The sequence below is a fragment of the Meriones unguiculatus genome, chromosome 3 (assembly GCF_030254825.1).
Source record: "Meriones unguiculatus strain TT.TT164.6M chromosome 3, Bangor_MerUng_6.1, whole genome shotgun sequence".
Taxonomy (NCBI): Eukaryota; Metazoa; Chordata; class Mammalia; order Rodentia; family Muridae; genus Meriones; species Meriones unguiculatus.
Window position 1 is genome coordinate 33,706,392 of NC_083351.1, and position 27,795 is coordinate 33,734,186.

At 44.4% G+C, this 27,795-nt stretch overlaps 2 protein-coding genes across 5 annotated transcripts in view; one reads left to right on the forward strand and one right to left on the reverse strand.

Moving 5' to 3' along the window:
• Positions 1–16,050, forward strand: LOC110539796 (cytochrome P450 4B1). Its single transcript, XM_021626619.2, has 12 exons — positions 1–228; positions 4,637–4,778; positions 4,962–5,006; positions 6,182–6,309; positions 10,223–10,347; positions 10,578–10,729; positions 10,858–10,964; positions 12,432–12,622; positions 13,310–13,443; positions 14,554–14,618; positions 14,718–14,800; positions 15,184–16,050. The coding sequence occupies exons 1-12, from the start codon at positions 49–51 to the stop codon at positions 15,365–15,367; spliced, it is 1,536 nt and encodes a 511-aa protein (XP_021482294.1). The 5' UTR covers positions 1–48; the 3' UTR covers positions 15,368–16,050.
• The window catches only part of LOC110539797 (cytochrome P450 4A10), a 17,838-nt gene continuing 5,646 nt past the window's right edge, over positions 15,604–27,795 (reverse strand). The window contains exons 10-14 of one of the 4 annotated variants that reach the window (XR_009590671.1): positions 25,320–25,384; positions 25,094–25,170; positions 20,490–20,663; positions 17,549–17,729; positions 15,604–15,765 (exon numbers count right to left, since the gene is read on the reverse strand). Coding sequence is in view for 3 of the 4 variants with exons in the window: in XM_060379810.1 (XP_060235793.1) it covers positions 20,498–20,663; positions 25,094–25,170; positions 25,320–25,384 (308 nt within the window). In the remaining variant the exon portion in view is untranslated. Of the gene's footprint in view, positions 15,766–17,548; positions 17,730–18,079; positions 20,132–20,489; positions 20,664–22,844; positions 24,093–25,093; positions 25,171–25,319; positions 25,385–27,795 lie in introns of those variants that run through there. The other 3 variants (XM_060379810.1, XM_021626620.2, XM_060379811.1) reach the window with 3 other exon arrangements.

Consider the following 27,795-nt stretch of genomic DNA (forward strand, 5'->3'; position numbering starts at 1 on the left):
GTCAGCTGGAGGCAGTCTGGAGCCCAGGCCTTCCTTGCAAGTTTAGCCATGGCCCTCAGCCTCCTCTCCCCGAGCCTGTCCCGCTTGGGTGTGTGGGCTTCCATACTCGTCCTGATCATAGGCGTCCTCAAGCTCCTCAAGCTGCTGTTTCGGAGGCAGAAGCTGGCCAAAGCTTTGGACAACTTTCCAGGGCCTCCCACCCACTGGCTCTTTGGTCATGCCCTTGAGGTATGTGAGGATGTGGGTGAACTGGGCCTAATCCCATAGAGGCTGGGAAGGGAGGCCACCCGTTTGGGCAGGGGGTGATGCCTGGAACTGTGACTTCTAGTCAGCTTTCTCACTCCTGCCTTTCAAGCTGGCTTCAGAAGCAGCACAACCCTTCAGAGTTGGAGCTTAAGAGCACCTGATGTGCTTTCCCATTATTCTGAGGCCCAAAGTGCAAGTCTGTGTGGAGGCTTGTTCTTCCTGAGGCCTCCCAGCATGTCTGAGAGGTTGGTGCCCCAAAGCTGGGAGGCACCTTCTGTCTCCCCTTTGTGTGGCTGAGGAATGATAGCATTTTCCCCAGGCTCAGATCCTGTTTGCTTCTCTTGTTAAAGCATCACAGTAGGAGTTTCCCTTAGCACCCAGTGTCAGGAACTCCTGTCATGGGGCTTTGAACGCAAGGTAGGGGTTTGGAATCGAGAGGGAGAAGAATTTCCTTCCTTTTCTCCAGTATCTGGAGACTTAATATTTTAGTTGGAACTGGGAGCCTAAGAGGAAATCTTCCAGAGTGTTTTGAGGTGCAGGGAGGATTGGGAGCCCAGGTGTGGATTCTAGTGATGAAGTCTGAGAAAGGGGTTATAATTCTCTCTACTTCTTTATTCCTCCCTCTGGGGAATTGTCTCACTTTTGGAATTGACACTGGAAATGAACTTGGCCTCTAATCTCACTCTTGCCCCCTACAGATAACCTGTTGGGGATAAACTGTAAATTTACCTGTACCACTGAGCACCCAGGATTAAAAAACAAGACAAAACAAACAAAAAGCAAAGATGGTTTGCTGAGAGAAAACAGACACTAGAGCCTTCCCTCCTGCCAGGAGGGTGGACATGCTCCCCCAGGGTGTGCTTCTGCTCCATTCTTTTCATCTTAGCGCCTTTCATCTTCTCTCCTAGTCTGAGACTTCTAGAGATTGGAGATCTAGTCTGATTTATTACAGCACCCTTAAGGTACAGTGCAATGTCTTAATGAATGAACACACGAGGCTAGACTGTAGGGAGAGGTTTCTGAAGAGGATGGAGAATGGTGGAGAAGGGAGGTGAGGAATCAGGAGGACTTGGAAGGGTCTCTGCCAAGTATGGAAGGTCAAGGCCACATCCTAAAGGCTCATGAGAGGTGATGAAACCTGCCGTAGGTAATTCAGGTCACAACGGAGAGAGGGGAGATTGAGAGATTACAGGTTAAAGGAAAGAGACAGAAAACTTAGGATAGATTCGAGAGGGCTATCGGTCGTTACTGAAAAAGCCCCGAATTTATTTTCCAATTCCTTTTTAAAGACAACGCAAACACAGTTCACACAGTTCATGTTAGTCCAAGGACAGGAGTCATGAAACAGTTAAGCTTGTTTTCAGGGACCACATTCGTGTATGACAGACATGGTCCAAGGTTTAACAGACAAGGAAAAGAAACTTGCCAAAACTTCCTGCTTGTTTCTGTCTCAAGGTAAAGGCCAAAGCATATTTTTCACTGAACAATCTATAACAAAACAAGCTCGCCAGGCAGGCAGCTGTCCACAGCTTGAGACAGCACTCTGCTTCCCACAGAGAGGCATGTGGGAAGACTCTTAATCCCTTTCTCTGTGCCCAGTTCATGCTTTCCTACTTTCTTCAGAACTGGGGAGAGCCCTCAGTCAGTGGAGTCCTATGGCGTGTGGTCCTCACTCTCTAACAACTCCATGACAGAGCTGGCTGCTCTCTTCTGCCCAGGTGATCCACCCGCCTTTGCTTGGAAGTAATCAGAGAGCCTGGAACACAGCCTAGCTTCAGCTTCTCAATGCCAGTACAACTACCTGGAGGGCATTGGCTTGGCACAGGGAAGGACATGCCAAGGTTGGAGTGGTAGCTGATCTTGAGCACTATAAGCATTTCCTGAGAAACCATCACAGGCACAGCACCATTGCATTTCTCCAGGGCTTGGCAGCTCTGCTGTAGTTGGATTCATACCTAGTCCTGAGAATGTGAGGGGCAGGGTGTGGATTTGTTTCCTTAGTGTGAGTAAAGATGGGGAAGTTGAGATACACAGGGTATAAGGTGTTCAGTTAAGGGCACATAATGGTTTAGGATTCAAGTCAAGGCTGGACATTTTAATCCATACAACACATGAACCAAAAAGCAAACAGAAAAAAAACAAAGAGCCAAGCAACAGAAAAGTGATCCTAACACAGAGTGAAAGTGGACATGGGAGGGAAATGAAGAGAGTTGGTGGGGGAAGGGCCTGCGAGGTGTGGAAGTGCCTACCAGGATTAGTTTCCCCCTTCTTGGCTATGGAGACCCTGGTGGCATCTACTTCTCATCCCATTCAGATCTCTCAGAACGAGTCCCTTTGAGGCAGGAAATACCCAGTTTCCCCAGGGGCCTCTGAGGAGCACAAGGAATACTTTGTATATAATAGATATTCTCTGTGGCCTTAAGTTTGAGGGGTTAGGCAAGAGCTGACTTACCTAACTCGTGTGTGTGTGTGTGTGTGTGTGTGTGTGTGTGTGTGTATGTGCGCGTGTGGAGTGTGGGGATGTGCACATATGAGTACAGATGCTGGCAGAGTCCAGAAGAGGGTGTCAGATTCCCAGAAGCTTGATTGCAGGAGATTATGGGCAGACCCCTGTGGGTGCTGAGGCCCGGGTCTTTCACAAGAGCAGTATATAGCTTTTAACTGCTGAGCCGTTTCTCTGGCCCCTTCTATCTCAGTTTTTGAGACAAGGTCTTCTACTAATCCTGGAGCTCTCCATCTTGGCAAGACTGGTAGGCCTCTCCCTTGATCTTTCTATTTCACCTTGGGGTTACAGATGCTAGCCACTACCTCTGCCTTTTAAGTAGGGTGCTAGGGTTCAAACTTGGGTCTGCATGCCTGGGAAGCAAGTGCTTCTTACTGAACCGTCTCCCCAAGCAGATTAATTTTGTTCTCAAGCAGTCCCCACGAGAGCTGTGGCTATAGCAGACTGGTGAAGCAGGCAGCTTGTCCCTTGAACACTGGCCAACTGATCTTTTGGTCCATTAGGGAATGGCCTGAGCAGATTTGTTAACAGGAAGGAAGCTCAGTCATGATCCCTGGCCTGCTATGTCATGTGAGATAGTTCTGTTGGCCTTTGAATGAACTGTTCTAACCTATGTAGAGGTCATAGTTCAACTAAGCTTTCTTAATGTCCCTTCCTGATCAGAATCTTGGAGTTTAACTTACTCAGACTCTTGGAGAGCAAGACCTTCCTATTGGTCGCTTCTGCTGGGGTCAACACTGGTGCAAATGAATGGCTGAGGCAGGTTGCTTGGGAGCCGAGTGCAGATGATTTTTATCTCTATGTCCTGTTTTTCTCCTGCTTCCTTCCTTTGTGAGAAAACAAGCTGTCCAAGACCTGATAACAAGTGTCCTAGTTTAGGGCATCTGAGGATAAATCTGAGGCATTTGTTGTGTAACTCAGAGAAGTTCGCCAGCAACCACATGGCCTATAGAAGAACAATGTCTCAGCAGCCATTTTGAGGGATTGCAGCTGCAAAAGTGGGTCCAGATGCTGAGAGCTGTCCTCATTCTCACTGGGCTCCTGGGGACAATTAGGGACCATAGAAGAAGGCTGTCTCTAAAGAGGTCATGACAGTCTCTGACTGAGGCCAAGGTCTCATGTTTGTTAGATGAGGGTCAGAGTCACCTTGCAACATTTGCTTAAGCAGAAAATCGTAGTTATTTAGACATAACACGTCAATTATTTTTGACTTAAACCTTAATTATTTGGTTAATACGTTTGGGCATGGTGAGAGTCATGGAAATTCCAAATTTGTTGGCAAGACATGAATGACTATTGGGAAGGTAGAGGTTTGAGAATTCTCTAAGTAGATCAAAGCAGAATGAGGACAAGATGGTGTTACCTTATTCACTTTAAGAACAGACAGAAAAGAAGAAAGATGCAGCAGAAGGGAGAAGTTCAGGGATGCCAGCTAGAAAGGAGGTAGGGGAACCATGAATATTATTTTTACCTATAGATAAAGATGATTTTTATCATTTCCGTTCCTTGATAATGCACGCATGAGGCAACCCTTTCGGTTGAATTCAGTATTCAAAAAGATGATTTTGCAGGGAGATTACACCAAACTCTACAGAGGACTGGGAGCCAGAACTGCAGAGAGGGCATAGCTGGTGGTTGGAAATGAAAGTAGGATAATATTGGGTCTTTGAGGGGAGTGGTTTAGGTGTGACAAGGATTCCTGGACTTAGAGCATCAACTCTGGGACTGGATAGGGTATTTAGACATGCACAGGAGAGGGAATGCAGGAGGATGGAAGGAGGTTCCAGGATCTGCCTGGGCAGCATCCTTCCTTCTCTGCCCAGAAATCTGGAGTCTGCTGGGAACACTGGGTTCCTGAGTGGTCCTTGTCTTCTGTTATCATTTCAGATCCAGAAGTTAGGAAGCCTGGACAAGGTGGTATCCTGGTCCCAACAGTTCCCTTATGCCCACCCACTCTGGCTTGGACAATTCATTGGTTTCCTGAACATCTATGAGCCTGACTATGCCAAAGCTGTATACAGCCGTGGGGGTAAGGTGCCCTGGAGAGAGGGTGGGGTTTCCTGAGAATAACAGGCCAGGGACCAAGTTGAGGGAGGTCACGGCCTGTGTCTAAAGTCTGGGAAAAGAATGACCATATCCCTACCACATTCATCAGTATGCCTCATTTGGGATTATCCTATTTCTTCTTGACTGATGTCCCTTTGTCCTGCAGACCCAAAGGCCCCAGATGTGTATGACTTCTTCCTCCAGTGGATCGGTAAGTGGCCATCTATCTTTCTGTGCCTTCCCTTCCCTCCCTTGTGGTAAATGACCTGCCACACTCAGCTCCATCCCTCCAGTGGACTGCCTGGTTGCTGAGTTCCTGTCCTAAACTTAGTGTCTCTATAGGGAGGCAAGGGGACAAAAAGAGAGCTCCTGCCTGTCAGGATATAGGTGTTAGACACCTTTCCTGGCTGGACATTCATCTTCCCTCCCTTCCAAGCTGAGGCAAGGTGATGTGTGCTCGAAGAGTGGCTCCCTAGAGGAGGCAACCCTAGAGTTGATCCTATAGGATATTAAATGGTGGTGCTTTCCAGAAGAAGGGTCTCAGATAAAGCTTAATAGTTGTAGGGCCATGGAGGCTGCAAGCTGTCTGAATGGCTGGGGGGCAGACTTTGATTAGTAGATGAAGCTGGGCAGGGAAGATGGGCCAACTTTGGCTGTCAGTATGTAGACTAATGTTGAAAACAGTGGGAGTTGTTGAGTCATCTTCTTTTAACTAACTAACTAATTAACTAATTTTTGGGACAGAGTCTCACTATGTTGCCTTAGTTGGCCTAGAACTCTCTATGTAGAACAGACTGGCTCTGAACTCAAAGTGAGGGATCCACCTGCCTCTGACTCCTGAGTGAGTGCTGAGATGAATGGTGCATACGCACCTCACCTGGGCTTATTCTTATTTTTACTTTTATTTATCTGTATGTGTGTTTGTGTGGATGTATGCCATTTGCACAGGGACCTGTGGAGCCATTAGAGAGCGTTGGATCTTCTAGAACTGGACTTACATGTGGTTGTGAGCTGTCATGTGTGTGCTGGTGACTGAACCCAGGTCTTCTGTAAGAGCACTAAGGGCTCTTGACCCATCGCTCTAGACTCCACTTGAGTCTTCTTGATCCAAGGCCATATCTGTCTCCAAAGTTCCTTTAACAAAAAACAAAAACAAAAGCAAAACCTTGCTAGCTTCCTGGGGGCTAAGAAAGGGGTTGTTGGTAGGACGGTAACAGCCCTGGCAGCCTGGAGTGGGGACCAGAGTTTATGCTGGGTCTAGTAGTGCACAGTCCCACAGTGTTCCAGCCTTGGAAGTGTCAGAGGTTGTGTGTGGTTGATTCCAGCTCTCCTGAGTAGAGCAGGATTGCCTGGACTTCACAGCCTCCATCTCCTCTCTCTTCTCAGGGAAAGGATTGCTGGTTCTGGATGGGCCCAAATGGTTCCAGCACCGCAAGCTGCTCACACCTGGCTTCCATTATGATGTGCTGAAGCCTTATGTGGCCATATTTGCCGAGTCCACAAATGTCATGCTGGTGAGTTCCCTCTCTGTAACAGGGCCCTGGAATTGTGTGCTGTTGGACCAGCTCTGTACCCACCCCCATTTATCCTGGGTGAAGGCAAATGGTACTCTCCTGTGGAGAGGGTCCTTGAGTCCCCATCCTCGTTATGCCTGCAACAATTGCGCCAAAGGCCTGCTTTGCCTTCCCCTCCCTGCTGCATGCTACTGAGGCCCCAAGCATTGAGGTAGCTTAGGCTCTTGTCTCCGTAGGAGACCTAGCTCTTTCTTGTTACAGCAGTTGGTTCTGAGAAGCCATATAAGACCCCTACTGGAGCAGAGTTTGAAGGCTGCCCATGTTTCAAAGCATCAGGAATTTAGATCTTTCCAGTCTGGTAGGTTACAGGTTTTTAAAGTATGTCCTCATGATTTTTCTCGATTTCCCTGGTGTCTGCTGATATGCAGCCCCCCTTCACCTCTAATTTTGTTAATTTAGATATTCTCTCTGCCACTAGTTATTTTAGATAAGGCAACATTTTCCAACCTGGGGGCGACCACCCCTTTGGGGGTCAAACAACCCTTTCACAAGTGTCACGTATCAGATATCCTGCATATCAGTTATTTACATTACAATTCATAACAGTAGAAAAATTACAGTTAAAAAAAGAAAAATCAGAGTTATGAAGTAGCAGTGAAATAAGTTTTTGGCTGGGGGGGGGGGCGTCACCAAAGCATAAGGGTATTTTAAAAAATTACTTTAATTTTTAAAAATTTATTTACTTTTATTTTATGTGCATTGGTGTTTTGCCTGCATGTGTCTATGTGAGGGTGTCAGATCCCTGGAACTAGAGTTACAGACAGTTGTGAACTGCCACATGGGTGCTGGGAATTGAACCCAAGTCCTCCGGAAAAGCAGGCAGTGCTTTTAACCTCTGAGCCATTTTTCCAGCCCCATTACTTTATTTTTATTGATTACAGTTTATTCACTTTGTATCCCATCTGTAGCACCCTCCCTCATTCCCTCCCAATCTCACCCTTCCTCCCTCTTCTCCCATGCCCCTCTTCCAGTCCACTGATAGGGGAGTTTCTCCTCCCCTTCCATCTGATACTAGCCTATCAGGTCTCATCAAATTGGCTGCATTGTCTTCCTCTGTGGCCTGGTAAGGCTGTTCCCCCCTCAGAGAGAGGTGATCCAAGAACCAACTACTGTGTTCATGTCAGAGACAGTCTCTGTTCTCATTACTAGGGAACCCATTTGGAGACTGAACTGCCATGGGCTACATCTGTGCAGAGGTTCTAGGTTATCTCCATGCATGGTCCTTGGTTGGAGTATCAGTCTCAGAAAATACCCATGGGCTCAGATTTCTTGGTTCTGTTGCTCTCTTTGTGGAGTTCCTGTCCCTTCCTGGTCTTACTATTTCTCCCTTCTTTCTTAAGATTCCCTGCACTCTGCCCAAAGTTTGGCTATGAGTCTCAGCCTCTGCTTTGATACCTTGTTGGGTAGAGTCTTTCAGAGGCCCTCTGTGCTAGGCTCCTGTCCTATTCCCTGTTTTCTCTCTCTTACGATGCCTGTCCCATTTGCCTTTCTGAGTAAGGGTTGATCATCTTAACAAGGGTCCTCCTTCTTGCTCAGCTTCTTTAGGTGTACAGATTTTAGTGTATTTATCCTATATTATATGTCTAAAACTTGAGGGTAAAAAAGGGTCCAAGCATCAGGAAGGTGAAGAACCACTGCTGTAAGTGCTTGTTGACTTTACTGATTTTCTCAAATAGCCGACTCTGTTTTCATTGATTCTATTTTTTGTTTGTTTGTATTTTGCTGATTTCAACCATGAGTTTGATTATTTCTTGCCTTCTAACTGCTTCTGGGTGTGATTTCTTCATTTTGTCCTAGAACTTTCATGTGTGCTGTTAAGTTACTAGTATGACATCTCTCCAGTTTTTCAATGTAGGCACTTAGCGCTGTGAACTTGCCTCTTAGTACTGCCTTTATTGTATCCTGTAAGTTCAGGTATGTCCTGTATTCATTAGCCTTCTAGTCTAGATTTCTCCATTCAATTCTAAAATTCATTCAGTTCAAGTAGTTAATTTCTGTCTTTTTGCATTTTTTTTCCATTCGGTAGTTTGCAGAGAAATTTCTACAAGTTTGTAAGCTTCCTGTTGCTGTAGATATCCAACTTTAGTCTGTGCTGGTCAGATAGGGTGCAGGGTGTTATTTCAATTTTCCTGTATCTGTTGAGACTTGCTTTGTATCCAGGTAGTGGTCAGCTTCGGAGAATGTGCTAAAGTCTGTTTTGTCAGATACTAAAGTGGCTACAGCAGCTTGCTTCTTGGGACTATTTGCTTGGAATATCTTTTCCATCCTTTTATCTTGAAGTGAATGTGTGATCCTTGGCTGCACCAGAAGGATGGATCCTGTTTTCAAATCCATTCTGCTAGTTTGTGTCTTCTCATTGGAAAATTGAGTCTCCGGATGTGGGGAGATGTGGATGAGCAGTGTTTGTTGATTCCTGTTATTTTATTGTTATTTTGGTGGTAGTGGTGGTAGGATGTGTGTGTGTGTGTGTTTCATCTTTTTAGTTTGGTGATCTGGGATTATTTGTTCCTTGGGTTTTTCTGGGTGTAATTAACTTCCTTAGACCGAAATTTCTCTTCTGTGGGGTATTGCTTAAAATTGATTTTTATCATGGAATATCTTATTTTCTCTATTTAGTGTCATTAAAAGTTTCACTAGGTATAGTAGTTTGGGCTGGCGTCTGTGGTTTCTTAGAGTGTGCAAAACATTTATCCAGGCCCTGTTGGCTTTTAGAGTCTTCACTGAGAAGTTTGGTGTTATAATAGTAGGTCTGCCTTTATATATTATTTGATCTTTTCCACTTGCAGCTGTAATATTCTTTCTTTTTTCTGTACATTTAGTATTTTGATTATGTGCTAAGGGGAACTTTTTTCCTGGTCAGTATGTTTGGTTTCTCTATGCTTTTTGTACCTTTATAGGCATCTCCTTCTTAAGGTTAGGGACATTTTTCTCTACGATTTTGTTGAAAATATTTTCTGTGCCCTTGACCTGGGTTTCTTCTCCTTCCTTTATTCCTATTATTCTTAGATTTGTTCTTTTCATTTTGTCCCAGATTTCCTGGATGTTTGTGCCAGGAGATCTAACATTTTCTTTGTCTGAGGTATCCATTTCTTCTATCATGTCTCAAATAACTGAGACTTCTTCTATTTCTTGTACTCTGTTGGTGAGCCTTGCTTCTGAGGTTCCTGTTAGAATTCCTAAAATTTTCATTTCCCAATTTCCAATAGTTTGGGTTTCCTTTATTCATTTTATTTCTACTTTCAGTACTAGAAAAGTTCTGTTATTTTCATCAATTGTTTGTTTGTGCTTTCATAAATGTCTTTAACGGTTTTATTCATTTTCTCTTTAAGGACCCTTTATCATCTTCAGAAAGACTTTGACTTGTGTTTCAGCTACATTGTAATTCTCAGAGTCTACTGTGATAGGGTTGCTGGGCTCTAGTGGAGACATGTTGTTCTGGCTGTGATTGTGTTTTTATGCTAGCCTCTATGCATCTGGGTTTGGGAAGATTGTAATTCTGGGGGTTATAATACTTGGTCTTGTCTTTGGTGCATGGTTCTTTGGTTCTTGGTTTCTGTTGCCCTTTCTGTTTTTTTTAGGAGTTCATGGTAGCTCTGTGTTGCCTAGTAGGGAATTCTTGATCCTGATAGGTGTTGCCATGGGAGGCAGGCTCCTGGGAAAATGTGTTTCTAGGTATTGGGAGCTGACACTTAGAAATGAAGATGGGCTAAGAAAGGTGAGGGGTCCACAGATGGGAGGGTTAGATTTGGAGGAGGGGGAGAAGAGAGAAAGATCTGTAGTTAGCCTACCTGCTTCTCTGGACAGGCAGCCCAACTCGTTCCCACATTAACTCCTCTCTCTTTCTGGATTCCAGGACAAGTGGGAGAAAAAAGCTAGGGAAAACAAGAGCTTTGACATCTTCTGTGATGTGGGCCACATGGCGTTGGACACCCTCATGAAGTGCACCTTCGGCAAAGGAGACAGTGGCCTGGGGCAAAGGTCAGGAGCACCTCAGGCTCTCAGATAAGAAATCTGGAAAGGCTCCTTCTCTCTGCTTGGAGAGGAGATAAGTCCTGTCCTGATTTATCCAGACCCTACTCATGGTGGAAACATTTTTGTTAGTGAGGAGGCTTAAGGGAGTAAGAAGAGGAACAGGAAATGTTGTTGGTAGGATTCCTAAAAGAAAGATGCTCAGGCTTCTACCCTTCCCTCCACCTTCTTCTGTATAGCGACAACAGCTACTACCTGGCAGTCAGTGACCTCACACTGCTGATGCAGCAGCGCGTTGAATCCTTCCAGTACCATAATGACTTCATTTACTGGTGCACTCCACATGGCCGCCGCTTCCTGCGGGCCTGCCAGATAGCCCATGACCATACAGGTGGGCCTTTCCCTCAAGCTTCCCTGCCTCCACACCAAGTAGGAAGCCCTGGTTCTTCCTTTGGGATCCTCTGCCCCCTTCCTGATAGAGGGCCAGAGTAGGCAGTGGTGCCTATGCTCTTGGTCCAGATCAGGTCATCAGGCAGCGCAAGGCAGCCCTACAGGACGAGAAGGAGCAGAAAAAGATCCACCAGCGGAAGCATCTGGACTTTCTGGACATTCTCCTGGGTGCTCGGGTAAGTGGATGTAGTCCACTTGACAGCTGGTCCCAGGAAGGTCTTTAGACTGTCCTCCTAAGGCAGGCTCCTTGCCCAGCAAGTATTACCTACTGCTTGCCATGGCATATATCAACAAAAGTAAAATGTGGATCATATATGTGGTTGGACTGTGACATTAGGGAACTGACAGCCCGGGCACAGCTTGAAGACATTTCTAGACTTCCAAGATCTCTTGGCATTGAATTCTCTTCACTTCCTTCCTTTACTCCCTCCCTCCCTCCCTCCCTCCCTCCCTCCCTCCCTCCCTCCCTCCTTCTCTTCCTCCTCCTCTCTCTCCCTCTCCCTATCCTTCCATTCCTCCATCACTTCCTTCCTCGATTCCACAAACCTCAGTGCTTGTTCTGAGTCAGTTCCTTTTCTAGACTGTGGAGATGAGAAAGAGCTGTTACTGCCATCCATCGCAAACAGTATAGTGGCCAGGTCTGCGGGGGCAATAGGCAGACCCTGACAAAGAGTTTTCCCCTGGCAGCTGGAGACAGTGTCACCAATGGGCATTACTGGGATTGAGTAGAGTCACAAGTTAGGAGTTCAGAGGGCTCAGGGAGGGTTTCACAAATGGGAAGCGTCTAGGCTGGGATTGGAAGGAACAGGGGAATTTGGAGTCATATACCAAGTATACCAAGAAGCTTTCTTCTTCTTTTTTAAAAATTTATTTTTATATTAATTACAGTTTATTCATCTTGTATTCCAGCTGTAGCCCCCTCTCTCATTCCCTCCCAATCCCACCCTCCCTCCCTCTTCTCCCAAGCCCCTCTCCAAGTCTACTGATAGGGAAGGTCCTCCTCCTCTTCCATCTGACTGTAGCTTATCAGGTCTCATCAGGACTGGCTGAATTGTCCTTTTCTGTGGCCTGGCAAGGCTGCTCCCCCTTAAGGGAGAGGTGGTTAAAGAGCCAGCCACTGAGTTCATGTCAGAGACAGCCCCTGTTCCCATTACTAGGGAACTCACTTGGATACTGAGCTGCCATTGGCTACATCTGTGAAGGGGTTCTAAGTTATCTCCATGAATGATCCTTGGTTGGAGTATCAGTCTCTGAAAAGACCCCTGTACCCAGATATTTTAGTTCTGTTGCTCTCCTTGTGGAGCTCCTGTCCTCTCCAGATCTTACTATCTTCTCCTTCTTTCTAAGATTTCCTGCACTCTGCCCAAAGTTTGGCTTATGAGTCTCAGCATCTGCTTTGATACACTGCTGGTTAGAGTCTTTCAGAGGCCCTCTGTGGTAGACTCCTGTCCTGTTTCCTGTTTTCTCCTTCTCCAATATCCACCCTGTTTGTCTTTCTGAGTGAGGACTGATCGTCTTACCCAGGGTCCTCCTACCAAGAAGCTTTCTTATGCCTCCTAAGATTTGCACCTGGCAGCATCTGTTGGGCATTCTTCTTATCCCTCACTCAAAGCTTTGAGCCGTTTCATTGTGCCTTCTCTCAGGATGAAAGTGGGATCAAGCTGTCAGATGCAGACCTCCGGGCTGAAGTGGACACGTTCATGTTTGAAGGTCACGACACCACCACTAGTGGTATCTCGTGGTTTCTCTACTGCATGGCCCTCTACCCTGAACACCAGCAGCGATGCAGGGAGGAGGTTCGAGAGATCCTAGGAGACCAGGACTCCTTCCAGTGGTGAGTGAACCTGAGAGTGAGTTTGGCCCATCTTGCTCAGCCCAGGGGGTGGGGTGGGGGATTGTACCCACCCTGCTGCCTGGACAATACACAGCTCTTCCAGAAATGAGGTGAGGTTGGCAGCAGCTGTTCCCCCTTTCTGTTGTTGTTTAGTTTTCTTGCTTATTTAATAAAATAGTAAAAAATAAAATGAAAAGTCATGACTGTGTGGAGAGTGACTTGGAGTCTGGGGCTGTCTTTGATGGCTGAACCTCGCATTTGGGTCTGAGCTTCCTGGTGGCCAAAGGAGTAGTGATGTGAGTTTATCAGTATTAATCCATGGACATTGGTTGTTTCCTTCAGCTAGCAAGTATCAGGCTACCATTTTTTTTTTCATTCTGGGCCCACAAGGAGAGCCAAGCAGAAACTAGAAAAGGGTCGCTTGTGCAACTTCTGTAAGGCCCTGAATGACACGAAAGGGGCCTTGTCTTTGAGGGTGGGGTGCAGATATGTCTCTAGGATCCTGTGCCTTCTCCTTCCAGATTTCTAGGTCTGCATGGCCACCCGGTGTTACATTATGCTTAGATTATTTGGAGCCCTTGTGACTCCTCTGAAGTGAAAATGATATCATGGTAAAGTTGGGAATAGGTTTACCTTCTCCTGGGACCGCACTGCTCCCAGTTCCCAAGCGTCCTGTGTTGCTGGCAGGGATGATCTGGCCAAGATGACCTACCTGACCATGTGTATCAAGGAGTGCTTCCGCCTCTACCCTCCTGTGCCCCAAGTGTACCGCCAGCTCAACAAGCCGGTCACCTTTGTGGATGGCCGCTCTCTACCTGCAGGTGGGTTGGGGGGAACAGTGCTATCAGACAATCTTTCCATCATGCAGAGAGAGCTCAGGCTTTGTGTGCAGAGCCTCTGGCCCAAGTGCCAGCCTTACAGAATGTGAGTAAGCTTGCCTCTGTCCCCAAATCTCCACTCCCTCTTCTATAAAGTAAGACTGAGGGTGTGAAGCATATAAAGGTCATTTTTCTTATAAGTTTCAGGGTGGTTATATGGATTCATCTTTCTGTGGACTGAAATAGGAAGAACTATTTTTTTTAATTATTTTTATTATTTTATTTTTAAAATTATTTTTATTTTCCAAAAGAATCCAACATGAGTTATTCCTTTGAGGCAGTGATTGGGAAGGTTGGGTTTTCTTTTGAGTTCTATTGACCATTAGTGCACTAGGACCCAGGCATGGCCAATCAGTGGGTATAGTTGCTGCATTGTTCTCAGGGAAAGGGTTCTTGTAATATGAAATGTTTCTCTCTTTTATTTTTTCTGTTATAACTATATCAAATCATTCTACTATGGTACTATTTAACAGTCAAATTATAATGATATGCATAAAATAAAAACAAATGAAAGCGGGGGGGGAAGAATATATTTTTCATAGTTACCAGAATTGAAAGGAGACAATGACCTTCATGGTTTTCCTGTACACTGTGCCTATTCTGATTGCACAGCTCCAGGGAGATAATTCCCATAGGCTATGATGCAATTCATCTACATGTCCAGTTCTGTGTGGTGGCTTTATAGAAGAGTTCAGACCTCAGCCTGACAGATAGTAAACATGGAATGAATGGTATCTCTTATCAATCGCGCAATAGCTTCCTGGGAGTTAGTTAATTGAAAGCCAACAGTTAGCTCCTATGTGTCTTCTTTGTGCTAGGGTGGGTTTGCTGCTCTTTGTTTTCATTCCACAGGTGTCTGGGTTAGACACTATTCTCAGTACTGCGTTAATGGAACTGTGGATGGTGATTATTAAAAAGAATGAATGTGACCAGAAGCTCAGTGTCACCGGCAGGGCACAGGCTGAAGCTAGCGTCCCAGACAGGGGAACATTAGGGGATTCAGGCCTGGCTACCTCATGATCGCTTGTCACCAAACCTCTTTTCTGCTTACAGGAAGCCTGATCTCTCTGCACATCTATGCCCTCCATAGGAACAGTGCTGTGTGGCCTGAACCAGAGGTACTGTATCTCTGGGCCTGGAGGTCAGACGGGCTGTGGGCCATGGGGTTGCCCTCTGCCAGGGTTTGGTGAGTATTTAAGAAAATCCCATCTCCTTAGGTCTTTGATCCACTGCGCTTTTCTCCTGAGAACATGACAGGACGTCACCCCTTTGCCTTCATGCCCTTTTCTGCAGGGCCCAGGTAAGGAGACGGACATTCTCAGGTCCTCAAGACTGGGAATGAAAAGTGTAGGCCATCATTGGGGAGACATCATTAGGGAGTGCTTTGTGACAAGGGGACCTTTTTTCTATTTTTTTCTGTTCCTGGGAAATGGGTGGGGTAGGTATTTGCATTCTGTGAGAGACTGAAAGCAGAACTCCTGAATGAAGCTACCCAGTGGGGCCCTTTACATGCTCCTAAAATTTGATTTTTAAGCCCAAGTCAACAAATCGATCGGCCATTATGTGTCTGAAATAGTTATTGTTTTTTATTTTTATTTTTACTTTTTGTGAGCCTCTAAGAAACTGGACTCTGTCACTCTGGACAGTCGAGAGCTTAATGCCTCTTTGTGCTGCTTGCTGTAGGAATTGTATTGGACAGCAATTTGCCATGAATGAGATGAAGGTGGTCACAGCCCTTTGTTTGCTGCGCTTTGAATTCTCTCTGGATCCCTCAAAGTTGCCCATCAAGCTCCCCCAGCTAATCCTGCGCTCCCAAAATGGCATCCACCTCCACCTGAAGCCACTGGGATCTGGGTCCAGAAAGTAGGTCTTCAGAGAACAAGGCCTGGACAGCACAGCCTGTGGCTTTTCCTAGGACATTGCCCTCCTACGCTGAATGTGAGTCTTCATGGATACCTGCCTTTTGGAGGCTGATGGATGTGAGAGCATTGGCACCAACAGTCTCCTGGAAGACATTCCCTTGTAAACATGTGTGTCTAATGATTCAGTGCCTGGACTGTAGAACTCATTCCTTTAATCCACAAACATTTGCTGACATCTGGATGTCTTGAGAAATTTCATTTATTTCTCATAATCGTATGTCTTTCTAAAACAAACAACAAACAAAACCCAGCACTTGGGAGGGAGAAGTAGGCAGAGTTCTGTGAGTTTGAGGCCAGCATGGTCACTCTTGAGGGAAAAATGAGTTCCAGGACACAGTGAAACCTGTTCCAAAAAATCAAAACCAAATCAAACCAAACCAACCAACCAAATAAAGAACCCAAACCAAATAAAAAATCAGAAACATACATTTCAGCCCTTAGTGAAGACAATGGAAATGTTGCCTTGAGATTTGTCAAGGAGGGATGGCTTGGATAGGTGGCCCTTCAGTGACATGTTTTTTGTTTGTTTGTTTTTAACCATCTCTGTGTGTATTTAGAATCTAATGGACATAAAGAAAAATTGCTTAAACTAAATTTGTACAAAATAAACGTTAATTTTTAAAGCAAACTTTCATCACCAAAGTCAAAGAATATGAAATATGTTTTTACTGGTGTGATTTCTTTCTTGGGATATATTTCTGGGAGTTCATGGATTTCTAGGGAAGGTGGGACAGTAGCATTAAAAGGGGACTTTCTGGGAGGAAGGAAACTCCTTTCCATAAGGGAGGCATGAAGGTGCAAAGGACTTTTTGGGTGAAAGGAGTTCAGGGGTGGGGCCTACATGACCCCTTAGAGGTCTTTCCCTCACAGTCACCACAGCAGCTGCTTGGTGGCTCTGGGCACCTATATCTATTCCTAGGACTCAAATCCTAGGAGTTCAAATCCAGAAATTAGCCCCATATGGACGAAAGGGCACTAGAAGCTAGGGTCAGAGGCAGGAGCCAGGAATTCTAGCTCTGGGACATGGTGAAGTCTCAAGGGCAATGATTCTCAACTCAGCCTGTGGGTCATCACCCCTTTGGGGGGATAAACAACCCGTTTACGGGGGCTACCTAAGATAATCAGAAAACACAGATTATTTACATCATGATCCACAATAGTAGTCAGATTACAGTTATGAAGTAGTAATGAAAATAAATTTATGGTTGTGGGGGGGGGTCACCATAACATGAGGAACTGTATTAGAGGATCGAGGGATTAGGAAGGTTGAGAACCACTGCTTTAGGGCATCCAGGGAAATATGCCACCCGCATACCTCTCCTACCTCCGATTCTTTCCTGCTTAGAAGAAGGCCACATCTTGGGAGATGTGCCTCAGGACACTTGCTGACCCCTGTAAAGCCCTGTCAAGACCTAGGCCTCTTTGCAAACTAGAAGCTGGGATGCAGAGGTCCCATTGTAGTTGTGCCTGTTGGCTACGAGCTCTGATGCACACAGATAAACTGATCTCTGAATGAATGTAGTAAGGTTTCAAATTATCATGTGAGTCTAAACTATCATTCTAGATTTTCTGCAGGTGCTGATTCCCCAGTCATAAGCACCATGCATCTCTGGGTGACATCTGAGTCTAAACTATCAGTTCAGATCTTTAGCACCCTGGCACTCATGTGGCATGAATAAAGTAGAGTTACCCTTCTCTGATAGGAGGAAGGTGTGACTACATTTTAATATTAAGGAAGGAACCTGAGGGACACTAGTCTAGAAGGAGCTTGAGCTGAGGCTTTCCTGACTCTGATGTCTTTTTATCAAGACACTATCATTAATATCAGCTCTTCTTTGAATGTTTGTATCAGTGGAAATAAATTCAAGAACTCTGAACTCTGGTATGTGCATGCGTGCGTGTGTGCGTGCATGCGTGTGTGTGTGTGTGTGTGTGTGTGTGTGTGCACGCATGTGTGTACTGGAACCTCCTGGGGGAGGGAGAGTGGACACTGGAAGTTGTGGCTATCACAGATGACCACTGCTTCAGCTTTATGATGCTCTGAACACACCCGGAGGCTCCGTTGATGCTGGGTAGCATGTGCACATGAGTGGGTGGAATGTGCTGTGGGTGTGGAGAGTGCTTACATGAGTGTCTCTTTGTATCCTGGAGGGGGAATGTCCGTGACGGCAAACTGAGCCAAGGTCTTGCTCATTGCTTCCAGGCAGTAGAATCACTTTCTGGTTATAGAGTCACTCCATCTGGAATCCTGGGGTTAGAACACTTGTCCTTGGCTGGCTCTTATTTCCCGGGGTTCTCTCAGCATGCCTATCATGAGACTATGTATTACTTGAACATTCTGTGCATGACAACTTGGGCTCTGTTCCTGCCCCGGCTATCCCCTTGGTCAGGTACAGAGTATCTACTCTGTCCACTTCTGCTGTTCTTCAGAACAAGCCTTTTCTAGCCGAGCACACTGGTAGGTAGAAGACTAGGAAGGCTTCTTGGTTGTAGTCATTGGATCCATGAGAAGCCCACCCCAGGAAGCCCCAGGAAGCAGAATATGGCATACCAGGAAAGGCAGAGGATGCATCATGGATCCTGATCCAGGCAGGAGCAGTTTTTTTTTTCCCAGTATTTATTTACACATATGCCAAGAATGGAGGTCCATGGATTGGTTGTTTGTTATATAAAGACTAAATTTTATTTTACAAATCAGCTATTTACTCTTTACATTTAGAAGTTAAACTACATATTATGCAGTGGTATAAACTATTGTGTTTGGAAAGCTTCGAAAGTCAAGAGGCTAGAAAATCTAAGACTAGTCCTTAGACATGCTAAGTTCCCTATTTGCAAATTGGAAATAACACCGGATTCTCCTAAGCTACAATAAACTACAAGAATACATATGGCATCATTGATCCAACAAAAATGTCACATTGATTGTGGTATGTTTGTGTGAGCAGGATCTTTTAAAGTTAATTTTTAATATAGTTTATCTATTACTATCTTTAAAAAGCATATTTATTTAATCTTTTTATTTGCTAGCTTGTAGGAAATGAAAATTAAACAGAGTGGGTCTGTTGTAACCATGACCTACCAATTTAGTGATTCTAGGTATTTATATTCAATTTTTTCCTGTTAAAATGTGTTTTACTTTTTTTAAACTTTTTTTTAATTTAATTTTTTTCTTATCAGTTACATTTTATTAACTCTGTATCCCAGCCGTGTCCCGCTCCCTCATTCCCTCCCAATCACACCCTCCCTCCCTCATCTCCACCGTGCCCCTTTCCAAGTCCACTGATAGGGGGGGAACCTCCTTCCCATTCATCTGATCCTGTTTTATCAGGTATCTTCAGGACTGGCTGCAAAGCCCTCCTCTGTGGCCTAACAGGACTGCTCCTCCCTTGCGGGGTGGGGAGGCCAAAGAGCCACTCATTGAGTTCCTGTTAGAAATAGTTCTTGTTCCCCTCACTTTGGGAAACCAATTGGTTACTGAGCTACCACAGGCTACATCTGAGCAGAGGTTCTGGTTTTTATTCTTATAGATAGGCTGTGGCCCTGATATTTTTTCACAATAAATAATTGGAGGTGGGACTACATAATGAAGAATGATTAATTAAATGAAGATGTTTTTCTTAGGTTCATAAATATATATGCTTAATATATCTAAAAATTGGCTTAGTCTCAACAGTAGAGAGATAAAAATCAATCAGGCTACATCTGAGCAGAGGTTCTAGGTTATATCCATACATGGTCCTTGGTTGAATGTCAGTCTCAGAAAAGACCCTGTGCCCAGATATATTTGGTCCTTGTGGAGCTCCTATCCTTTCCCCATCATACTAACTCCCCTTCTTTCATATGATTCCCTGTACTCTGCCGAAGGTTTGGTCATGAGTCTTTGTATCTGCTTTGAAAACATTGCTAGTTAGAGTCTTTCAGATGCACTCAGTAGACTCCTGTCATACATTCAATGCACATCCCATCTGTCTTTCTAAATGAGGATTGATCATCTTACCCCATGTCCACTCTCTTGATTATCTTTTTTAGGTGTATAGATTTCATTACGTTTATCATATCTTATAGGTTTATATAAGTGAGTATATACCGTGTTTGTCTTTCTCCTTCTGGGATATTTCACTCAGAATGATCTTTTCTAGATCTCACCATTTGCCTGCAAATTTCATGATTTCCTAGGCAGGAGCGGTTTTAAGCAACGTGGGAACTTGAGTTCACAGCCATCAAAGGAAGACAAACACTTCATGTGACACTGGGAACTTCATTGCAGAAAGGAGGGGAGACAGAGAAACTTGTGTGAGGGACAGTCGGGAGGAGAGAGACGATTCAGGAGAACTTTAGACAAACATGCCATGTGACAGACATGTGAAGACAGTGCTAGGGTGAATAATGGTGTCACAATGATGTTCAGGCCCCAAGTTTTGGAGCCCATGAATGTTCCCTCATAATTCAAAAGGAACTTAATAGGTTAGATTGAATAAGGCATATCAAAATGGGAAAATTATCTTGGATAGTTTAGTGGACTTGATGCTGTCACAAGAGCATTTGTAAAAGGGAAGGAAATTAGAAGAGAGGTGTTGGGGAGAATGCTGGCTACAAAGCATGTTCCAGTGGCAAGGAATGATGATGTATCCCGAGGACTCTCTGGAGCACTCTTCAGAAAGAAGGTTGGTCACACCAATAACTTTTTTGCCAGTGTCTGAGCTCCAGAACTGTAAGATGATAACTTTTTGTTATTTCAGACCACCAAGGTTGTGACAGTTGATTATTGGTATCATGAAGAAATCATGTAGGGAAAAGTAAGAATGACAGAGGGAAGGGGCAAGGAGAGGAGGCTGGAAAAGATTCGAGATCAGGTGCATAGTCAGATGTGAATAGGAGATAGAAAGCTGAATAGGGACTCTAGAGGAAGGTGAGTGAGAGATGGGCAGGCAGATAGGAGGCTGGGAGGCCGTGGAGCGAACATGTGGGAAGAAAGATGAGCACATGGAAAGCGAGATGGTGACAGGGACAGATGACAGGCAGACGAGGTGCCAGCGGTGTGCTCATAGACTGTGGCCTTGTTCCTACCAGAGTTACTAGAGCTTCTTGAGATGCAGGTAGATCCCGTCCTTGGCTTTCAACACAAGTTGTGGTAAGAGCTTGGGGACCCTGGTGGGATCTGGCAGTAGCTCAAAGCGGAGCAGGGTCAGGGCCACAACCACCTTCAGCTCATTCATAGCAAATTGTTTCCCAATGCAGTTCCTGGGTCAGAGAGGGACAATAAAAGTCATTAGCCTCTGACCTATTTTAAGGGCTGACTCCTGAAACTCCAGAACAGCATTTAGGGCCTATTGTCACAGGTCCAGTTTAAACTCTGTCACTATAGGTCATACCTGTTTCTACCCCAGGCCTTGGCTCCCCTGACTTTTGACATAGCCTCTACATTTTTCAAGGCTGCTTTGACCCTAGTTCTTTTTTTCAGAGGTATGAAATCAGTATTCTAAGGATTAGACCTCAAACTTGTGCATTATTTAATAAGTTACTCATTGCTTAGTTTACTCTATTTAGGGAAATCTAGGACATAGGTTCCAAAGAGCAGAATCAGATGCCAGTAGAAAAGTTTCTACAGGGGAACTATGTTGGGGACCTTCAAGTGGCTGTCCCATCTATCTCTTCCTTAGGGTACCTCCACCTCCTTAATTTATCGGCATCCATAGCCTCAAACTCTACTTCAGAAATGTCTGTTGTTTCTTCTTCAGTTGTTTTTTCTGGACTTTTCTGGTCTCCTTGACCCTCTCTCCATACTGACCTTCTATACCTCCATCAGGTAGGGCTGTATTCAGATGCCTAGTGGGAGCCGTACCCTCTACTGGCAGCTGTCGTTATCCTTTTCCTGCCCATCAAACTTCCTACTTCAGATCAAGTTGTTGAGGTGTTTGAGAATTCATTTTCCCCCCAGGCTTCATATTCTCAAAGCTCAGCCCAATGAGCAGCTAGCTCACATTTCCTTGTGATTGCCCCTGGAGCAACATCAGTGCTATATTCAAAGACATGTCACAGTCCGGGCATGGGATGATGCCAGGAACGTGGAACATTCTGCAAACTGCTCAATGAACGAGTGGAAGGACGAAGGAGGAATATATTTTAACCACATATATATTTGTCTTTGCAGAGCACGCTTTTGAAATCTTGGAGGCAAGGATAGGATAGTTTCATCCATTCCTGTGTTTTTATCTAGCATAGCACCTGACACCCATGGGAGCAACTTAAAAATTCATTTTACAGATAATGCTGCTACAAACATGGTTGGGCAAATGTCCTTGTATACATGAGCATCTTTTCGATATGTGCCTAGAAGTGGTATAGCTGGATCTTGAGGAAGCGCTGTTCTTAATTGTCTGATAAAGTGCCAGACTGATTTCCAAAGTGGTTGTACAAGTTTACATTCCCACCAGCAATGGAGGAGGGTTCCCCTTTCTCCACATCCTCTCCAGCATGTGTTGTCACTTGAGTTTTTGATCTTAGCCATTCTGATGGGTGTAAGGTGAAATCTAAGGGTCATTTTGTTTTGCATTTCCCTCATGACTAAGGACGTTGAACATTTCTTCAAGTGTTTCTCTGCCATTTGATATTTCTCTATTGAGAATTCTCTGTTTACAGGGACTGTATCTGACATGAACTGATTGGCCTGCTCTTTGATCACCTCCTCCTCAGGGGGATGCAGCCTTACCAGGTCACAGAGGAAGACAATACAGCCACTCCTGATGAGACCTGATAGACTAAGATCAGAAGGAAGGAGAGGAGGACCTCCCCTATCAGTGGACTGGGGGAGGGGCATGGGTGGAGAAGAGGAAGGGAGGATGGGATTGGGAGGGGAAGAGGGAGAAGGCTACAGCTGGGATACAAAGTGAATAAACTGCAATTAATAAAAAATTTACACTTTTAATAAATATTTTTGGTCCGCCTACAGATTGGGAAAGAATCTTCACCAACCCTTTATCTGACAGAGGACTCATATCCAGTATATATAAAGAACTAAAGAAGCTGAAAAGCAGCAAACCAAGTAATCCACTTAAAAAATGGGGAACAGAGCTAAACAGAGAATTCTCTGTAGAGGAATACTGAATGGCAGAGAAGCACTTAAAGAAATGCTCAACCTCACTAGCCACTAGGGAAATGCAAATCAAAACAACCCTGAGATTTCACCTTACACCCATGAGAATGGCCAAGATCAAAAACTCAAGTGACAACACATGCTGGAGAGGTTGTGGAGAAAGGGGAACCCTTCTCCACTGCTGGTGGGAATGTCAACTTGTACAACCACTCTGGAAATCAATCTGGAGATTTCTCAGACAACTAGGAATAGCGCTTCCTCAAGATCCAGCCATACCACTCCTGGGCATATATCCAAAAGAGGCTCAAGTACACAAAAAGGACATTTGCTCAACCATGTTTGTAGCAGCTTTATTTGTAATAGCCAGAAGCTGGAAACAACCCAGATGCAGAAATTGTGGTACATCTACACAATGAAATATTACTCAACAATGAAAAATAAGGAAATCATGAAATTCGCAGGTAAATGGTGGGATCTGGAAAGGATCATCCTGAGTTAGTTGTCCCAGAAGCAAAAAGACACACATGGTATATACTCACTCATATAGACATACAACATAGGACAAACCCACTAAAACCTGTGCATCTAAAGAAACTAAGCAAGAGAGAGGACCCTAACTAAAATGTCCAATCCCCATCCGGAAAGGCAAAGAGGATGGACATCAGAAGAAGAAGAAAAGAGGAAACCAAGGAACCTACCGCAGAGGGCCTCTGAAAGCCTCTGCCCTACAGACTATCAAAGCAGATGCTGAGCCTGATGGGCAACTGTTGGGCAGAGTGAATGGAATTTTATGTAAGAACTGGGAAATAGTAAGAGCTGGAGAGGACAGGGTCTCCACAAGGAGAGCAACAGAACAAGAAAATTTGAACACAGGGGTCTTCCCAGAGACTCATACTCCAACCAAGGACTATTCATAGAGATAACCCAGAACCCCTGCACAGATGTAGCCCAGGGCAGTTCAGAGTCCAGTTGGGTTACATAGTAATGTGAAGAGGGACTGCCTCTGACATAATCTGATTGTCCTGCTCTTTGATCACCTCCCCCTGGGGGGGGGGAGCAGCCTTACCAGGCCATAGTAGAGGACAATGCAGCCACTTTTGATGTGAACTGATGGACTAAGATCAGAAAGGAGAGGAGAACCTCCCCTATCAGTGGACTTGGGGAGTGGCATGCAAGCAGAGGGAGGAGGGAGGGTGGGATTGGGAGGGGAGGAGGGAGGGGCTTATGGGGGGATGCAGAATGAATAAAGTGTAATTGATGAAAAATTAAAAAAAATAGTTTTGGTCTTAAAATTTAATTCATTTGGATTTAAGGTATGGAAAAAAATGAAATGAAATACATTAAAGATTTGAATAGCTCTGACCAAGCAAGGTGTGGTGACCTGTGCCTGAATCCCAGCACTTGGAAATAGAGGCAGAGGGACCATGCGCTCCAGGCAAGCCTGCTTCAGCAGCCTGCTTCATGACAACTTAAGCTGGGTTATGCTCTACTTTCCTGTCTTCTGGTGGTGGTGACTTGATTTGCAGTGAGTGGAGGCTTTCAATCCCGAAGCACACCAAGCGCTAGATAGCCTATTCCTGGAAGAACAACTTACTTAAAGCCTGTTCTGTGAAAGTTGATTTGCCACTTGAGGAATCCATGAAACATAGGCTCAAAACAAAAAACAAAAAACAAAGAACAAAAACAAACAAACAAAAACCCCTGCTTCTACACTGCTTTTTAAAGCTTGATACAGTGAGTCGGGTCCAATGGGAGCCTTTGAGGATTTCCTTAGAAGCTTTGTCTGGTTCAGTAGCTATTTCGAGAGTGTTTTATATTTCACTCACCAGAAACCTTTAAAAAATGCCATGTGTTATATATAAATAGAGGGTTTACTTAAAAAGCAGTTTACTTTTCTCCTTTTTAATGTTTTTTTTTTCTTAAGTAAGACTATACAGCCTCTAAGTATGAATTTGAGGAATACACATTATCTGTCAAGTTTTGACCACCAGGCAAATGCAAAAGGGACATGAATGTCAACACTGATTCAAAAACTGTGTTTGGAGAGACTGCAAAGACAGAGTATATGCACAGTGGGGTAACTATTCCTTCAAAAGACGCACTGTAACACTTCACATATCTGACTTGACAGTTGTACATGGCAGACGCCTAAGCAAATTAATCACTTGCAATTAGATTCTAGAGAACCCTAAGGGTGGTGGGCCAGGCTGAGGTTTGGTAAAAGGAATGCCCCCTTAAGAATTCCAAAATTTGAAAAGCTAGACACCTGAAGTTAAATTCACATAAAAAATATCAATTTAAAGTCCCATCCTTTATAGGGAAATATTAGAATACACCCAAGTGTGTGGCATCCACTGATGTAGAAATTTGGCTGGAGAATGGGGAGAACAATGGGTTAATGTCTTCATAGTGTGCCCTGAAATGCTACTCTCCTTTTGTGTACAAACACATCTTCAAGAAGCTCTCCCCCATAGCCACTAATGAGAGATGTCATATATGCAGGAAGTAAAAAAAAAACCAATGTGTGCTGCAAATATTCTCCACAGTACATTCCATCATCACGCACAAAATGTCTCACCTTGCTCCTCCCGAGAACGGCAGGAATGAGTGACTGTGCCGTGGAGAATCTGGTGCAAACCTGGAGGGGTCAAACACCTGCATGGAGACAGTGCCTCAGTTAGGACAGGCGGAGGTCAGGCCCCTGCTTCAAACTCACAAGGGCACAAGATGCCCTGAGGTGGGAACAATAGGAGGCAATGGTCTTGAGGTCTTGAGGAACCCTGCCCTCTTCTGGGGCCTCTTACCTCTGGGTTTGGCCACACCTTCCGGTTGTGGTGGAGTGCGTAAATAGAGAGTGTGACTGAGATACCTGTGGGTCAGATAGGAACAGGAGAGAAGATGGGTTATACAGAGGGAGTGAGTCCTTTGTTCCTGAGACAGCAGGGGACATGATTGCACAAAAGGTCTGGGTACTACAGATCATTACCTCTGGTAGATGTGGGTGAGTTGAAAATGAACTTGAGGCACAAGTAAGGAGTATGAAAATGGAGTTAAAGAAAGAGAAGCTAGAGAGATGAACTTGAGTTTTGGGAGTAAAGAGTACTTAAATTTGATGAGGAATTTCCACTAAAGATGAACATCAATTCAGTCCCCACAATGATCCTCCATTTTCTTTTTTTTCAGGTGAGTTACTAAAATTCAGAGAGGGATTACATATCATCACCAAAGTAGGATGTGGCAGTGTTAGGATTTTGACACAATGAGGTGTGAGATGAAAGGTGATTTCCCGACATTACAGGGGTCATCTGTTCATCTCTGTCATCAGCCTGAGCACTTCTCAGAGACTGCCATGGATTTACTGATCTCATTCATTTGCTTTTATGCAAAAAAGAAGCATAGCTCCCTAGCCCCTATCTAAGTCTTTACCTCTCCTGTACATCCCAGTGAATAGGATTTGAGAGATAAAGTCATAATATCATATTCAAAGGTTTCGTTGTGAAGAACTTTCTAAGGATTGAATCACATTGTGTGTGGTATGTGGTGTGTGTGTGTGTGTGTGTGTGTGTGTATAAAATCTTGTAAAGAAGATAAGCTTATTAGCTCACAGATTTGGAACTGAATGTTCAAACAGTATTGTATGAATTCTGGTGAAACTGCTCCCTCCACTTCGTTGCGTTCTATCATGGTGAGGGCAGGAGTCCATCTCTTAGTGGTGTCTCTTCTTCTCTTTCTAAAGCCACTATATGGAACAATGTGAGATCAATCCTAGTCTCCCAATACACTACCCAGTGCCTTACCTCTAACCTACATGGTCAGAGTAAGCTTACCCCTCTCAGATTGGTGTGAGTAGCTCAGTGATAGAGTATGTGCTTAAAAAACAGGAGGCCTTGGGCACCACCAAAACTAATATCAGTTATCAAAATTTCCACCCTTCCAACCCCATTAACACATGACTCTGGGAATTGCATAGCTGTATAATGTTTGGCATGGAACAAATATTAAGCCACAGCAAAAAGCCAGAAGAAAACAGTTATGGGGTTCTACTTTTAATGTTTGCTAGAGACAAATAAGTCAACCATCAAAGAGTTTGAAGAAACTCTGCTCATTATTTCCTTCATAGACATCCAGATAAACAAACTGAAGATGTCAAGGAGTTCTGCAAGGAAAAGAAAAAACTCATCCTGTTTTGTTTACCTTTGACTATTTTTTTTTTAAATTTTGAAACTCCTCTCTCTATCTCTGTCTCTGTCTCTCTCTCTGTGTTCTGTGTATGTATAAATGTAAAGTTATCAGTGAAACAAGCTTGAAGAAAAACCATATTTAATATTTGGGTTAAGAATTAGGGCTAGCAGTTGAGCACCAGGTGATTTTATCTGTGATTGATGATGTTGTGTCTTAAGCAGTAGGGTCTTACCATCAGTGTAGCCTAGGCAAGAGTCTGGAGTCACATTGTATTTACTTATCTATATATAAATAACAGTTATTTATAAAAAATTCTACGCATTATATCAAATGTAGAGTATGATAAAAAGATGTGACAATTGGGGATGGAGAGACGGATAAACTGCTAAAGTGCTTGTATAAGCATGAAGACCCAATCTTGATCTGCAAAACTCATATAAAAAATTCTGTGTGTGGTGGCACCTGTTTGTCATCCCACTGCTGGCAAGGTGGGGGCAGGCAGGTCCTGATGGCTCACTGGACAGCCAGCCTAGACTAATAGGTGAGTTATAGGTCAGTGAGAGACCTCCTGGACTAAAGAAAAGTCAAGGCAAATGGTATCTGTGGAATGACAAATGTTGACTTCTGGCTTGACAAATATTGACCTCTGGCTTCCATTTGGATGTGCAAACATAAGCCTGTGTGCCCAACCCCAGCATAAACACACGCACACAGGACAGTGATGACATATGAAGAATAAGTGTGGCTATGAATTACATAGTGTTGGTACTTGGAATCGAGATTGGATTTTAATAACCAAAGAATGTCAGTGTTCCCAAACTGGAATGGAGCATCATGATAAGACCACAGATTCAAAAGAAGAAGGACTTCCATTTATTTGATAAATGAGATGCTTACAATGCTATTCATGCAACGCAATAGATTTGGACATGATTTACCTTTATAGGAGGTAATTTAAGCTTATTTCCCACACTAAAAAATGTACTTTATAAGTAAGAAGCATTTATTTACTGAAAAGAAAATGGACATCCAGAGGGATTCATAACTGTTGAAGCTCACACTTCTGATCCTCCATTATCTCTAGAATGAGTTTAGGCG

Excerpts from the sequence above, each read along its gene's own strand:
- LOC110539796 (XM_021626619.2), top strand. The coding sequence starts at position 49 with ATGGCCCTCAGCCTCCTCTCCCCGAGCCTGTCCCGCTTGGGTGTGTGG. Across the intron at positions 10,348-10,577 it reads GACAGTGGCCTGGGGCAAAG|CGACAACAGCTACTACCTGG; the intron begins GTCAGGAGCACC and ends TCTTCTGTATAG. Across the intron at positions 14,801-15,183 it reads CCCTTTTCTGCAGGGCCCAG|GAATTGTATTGGACAGCAAT; the intron begins GTAAGGAGACGG and ends TGCTTGCTGTAG.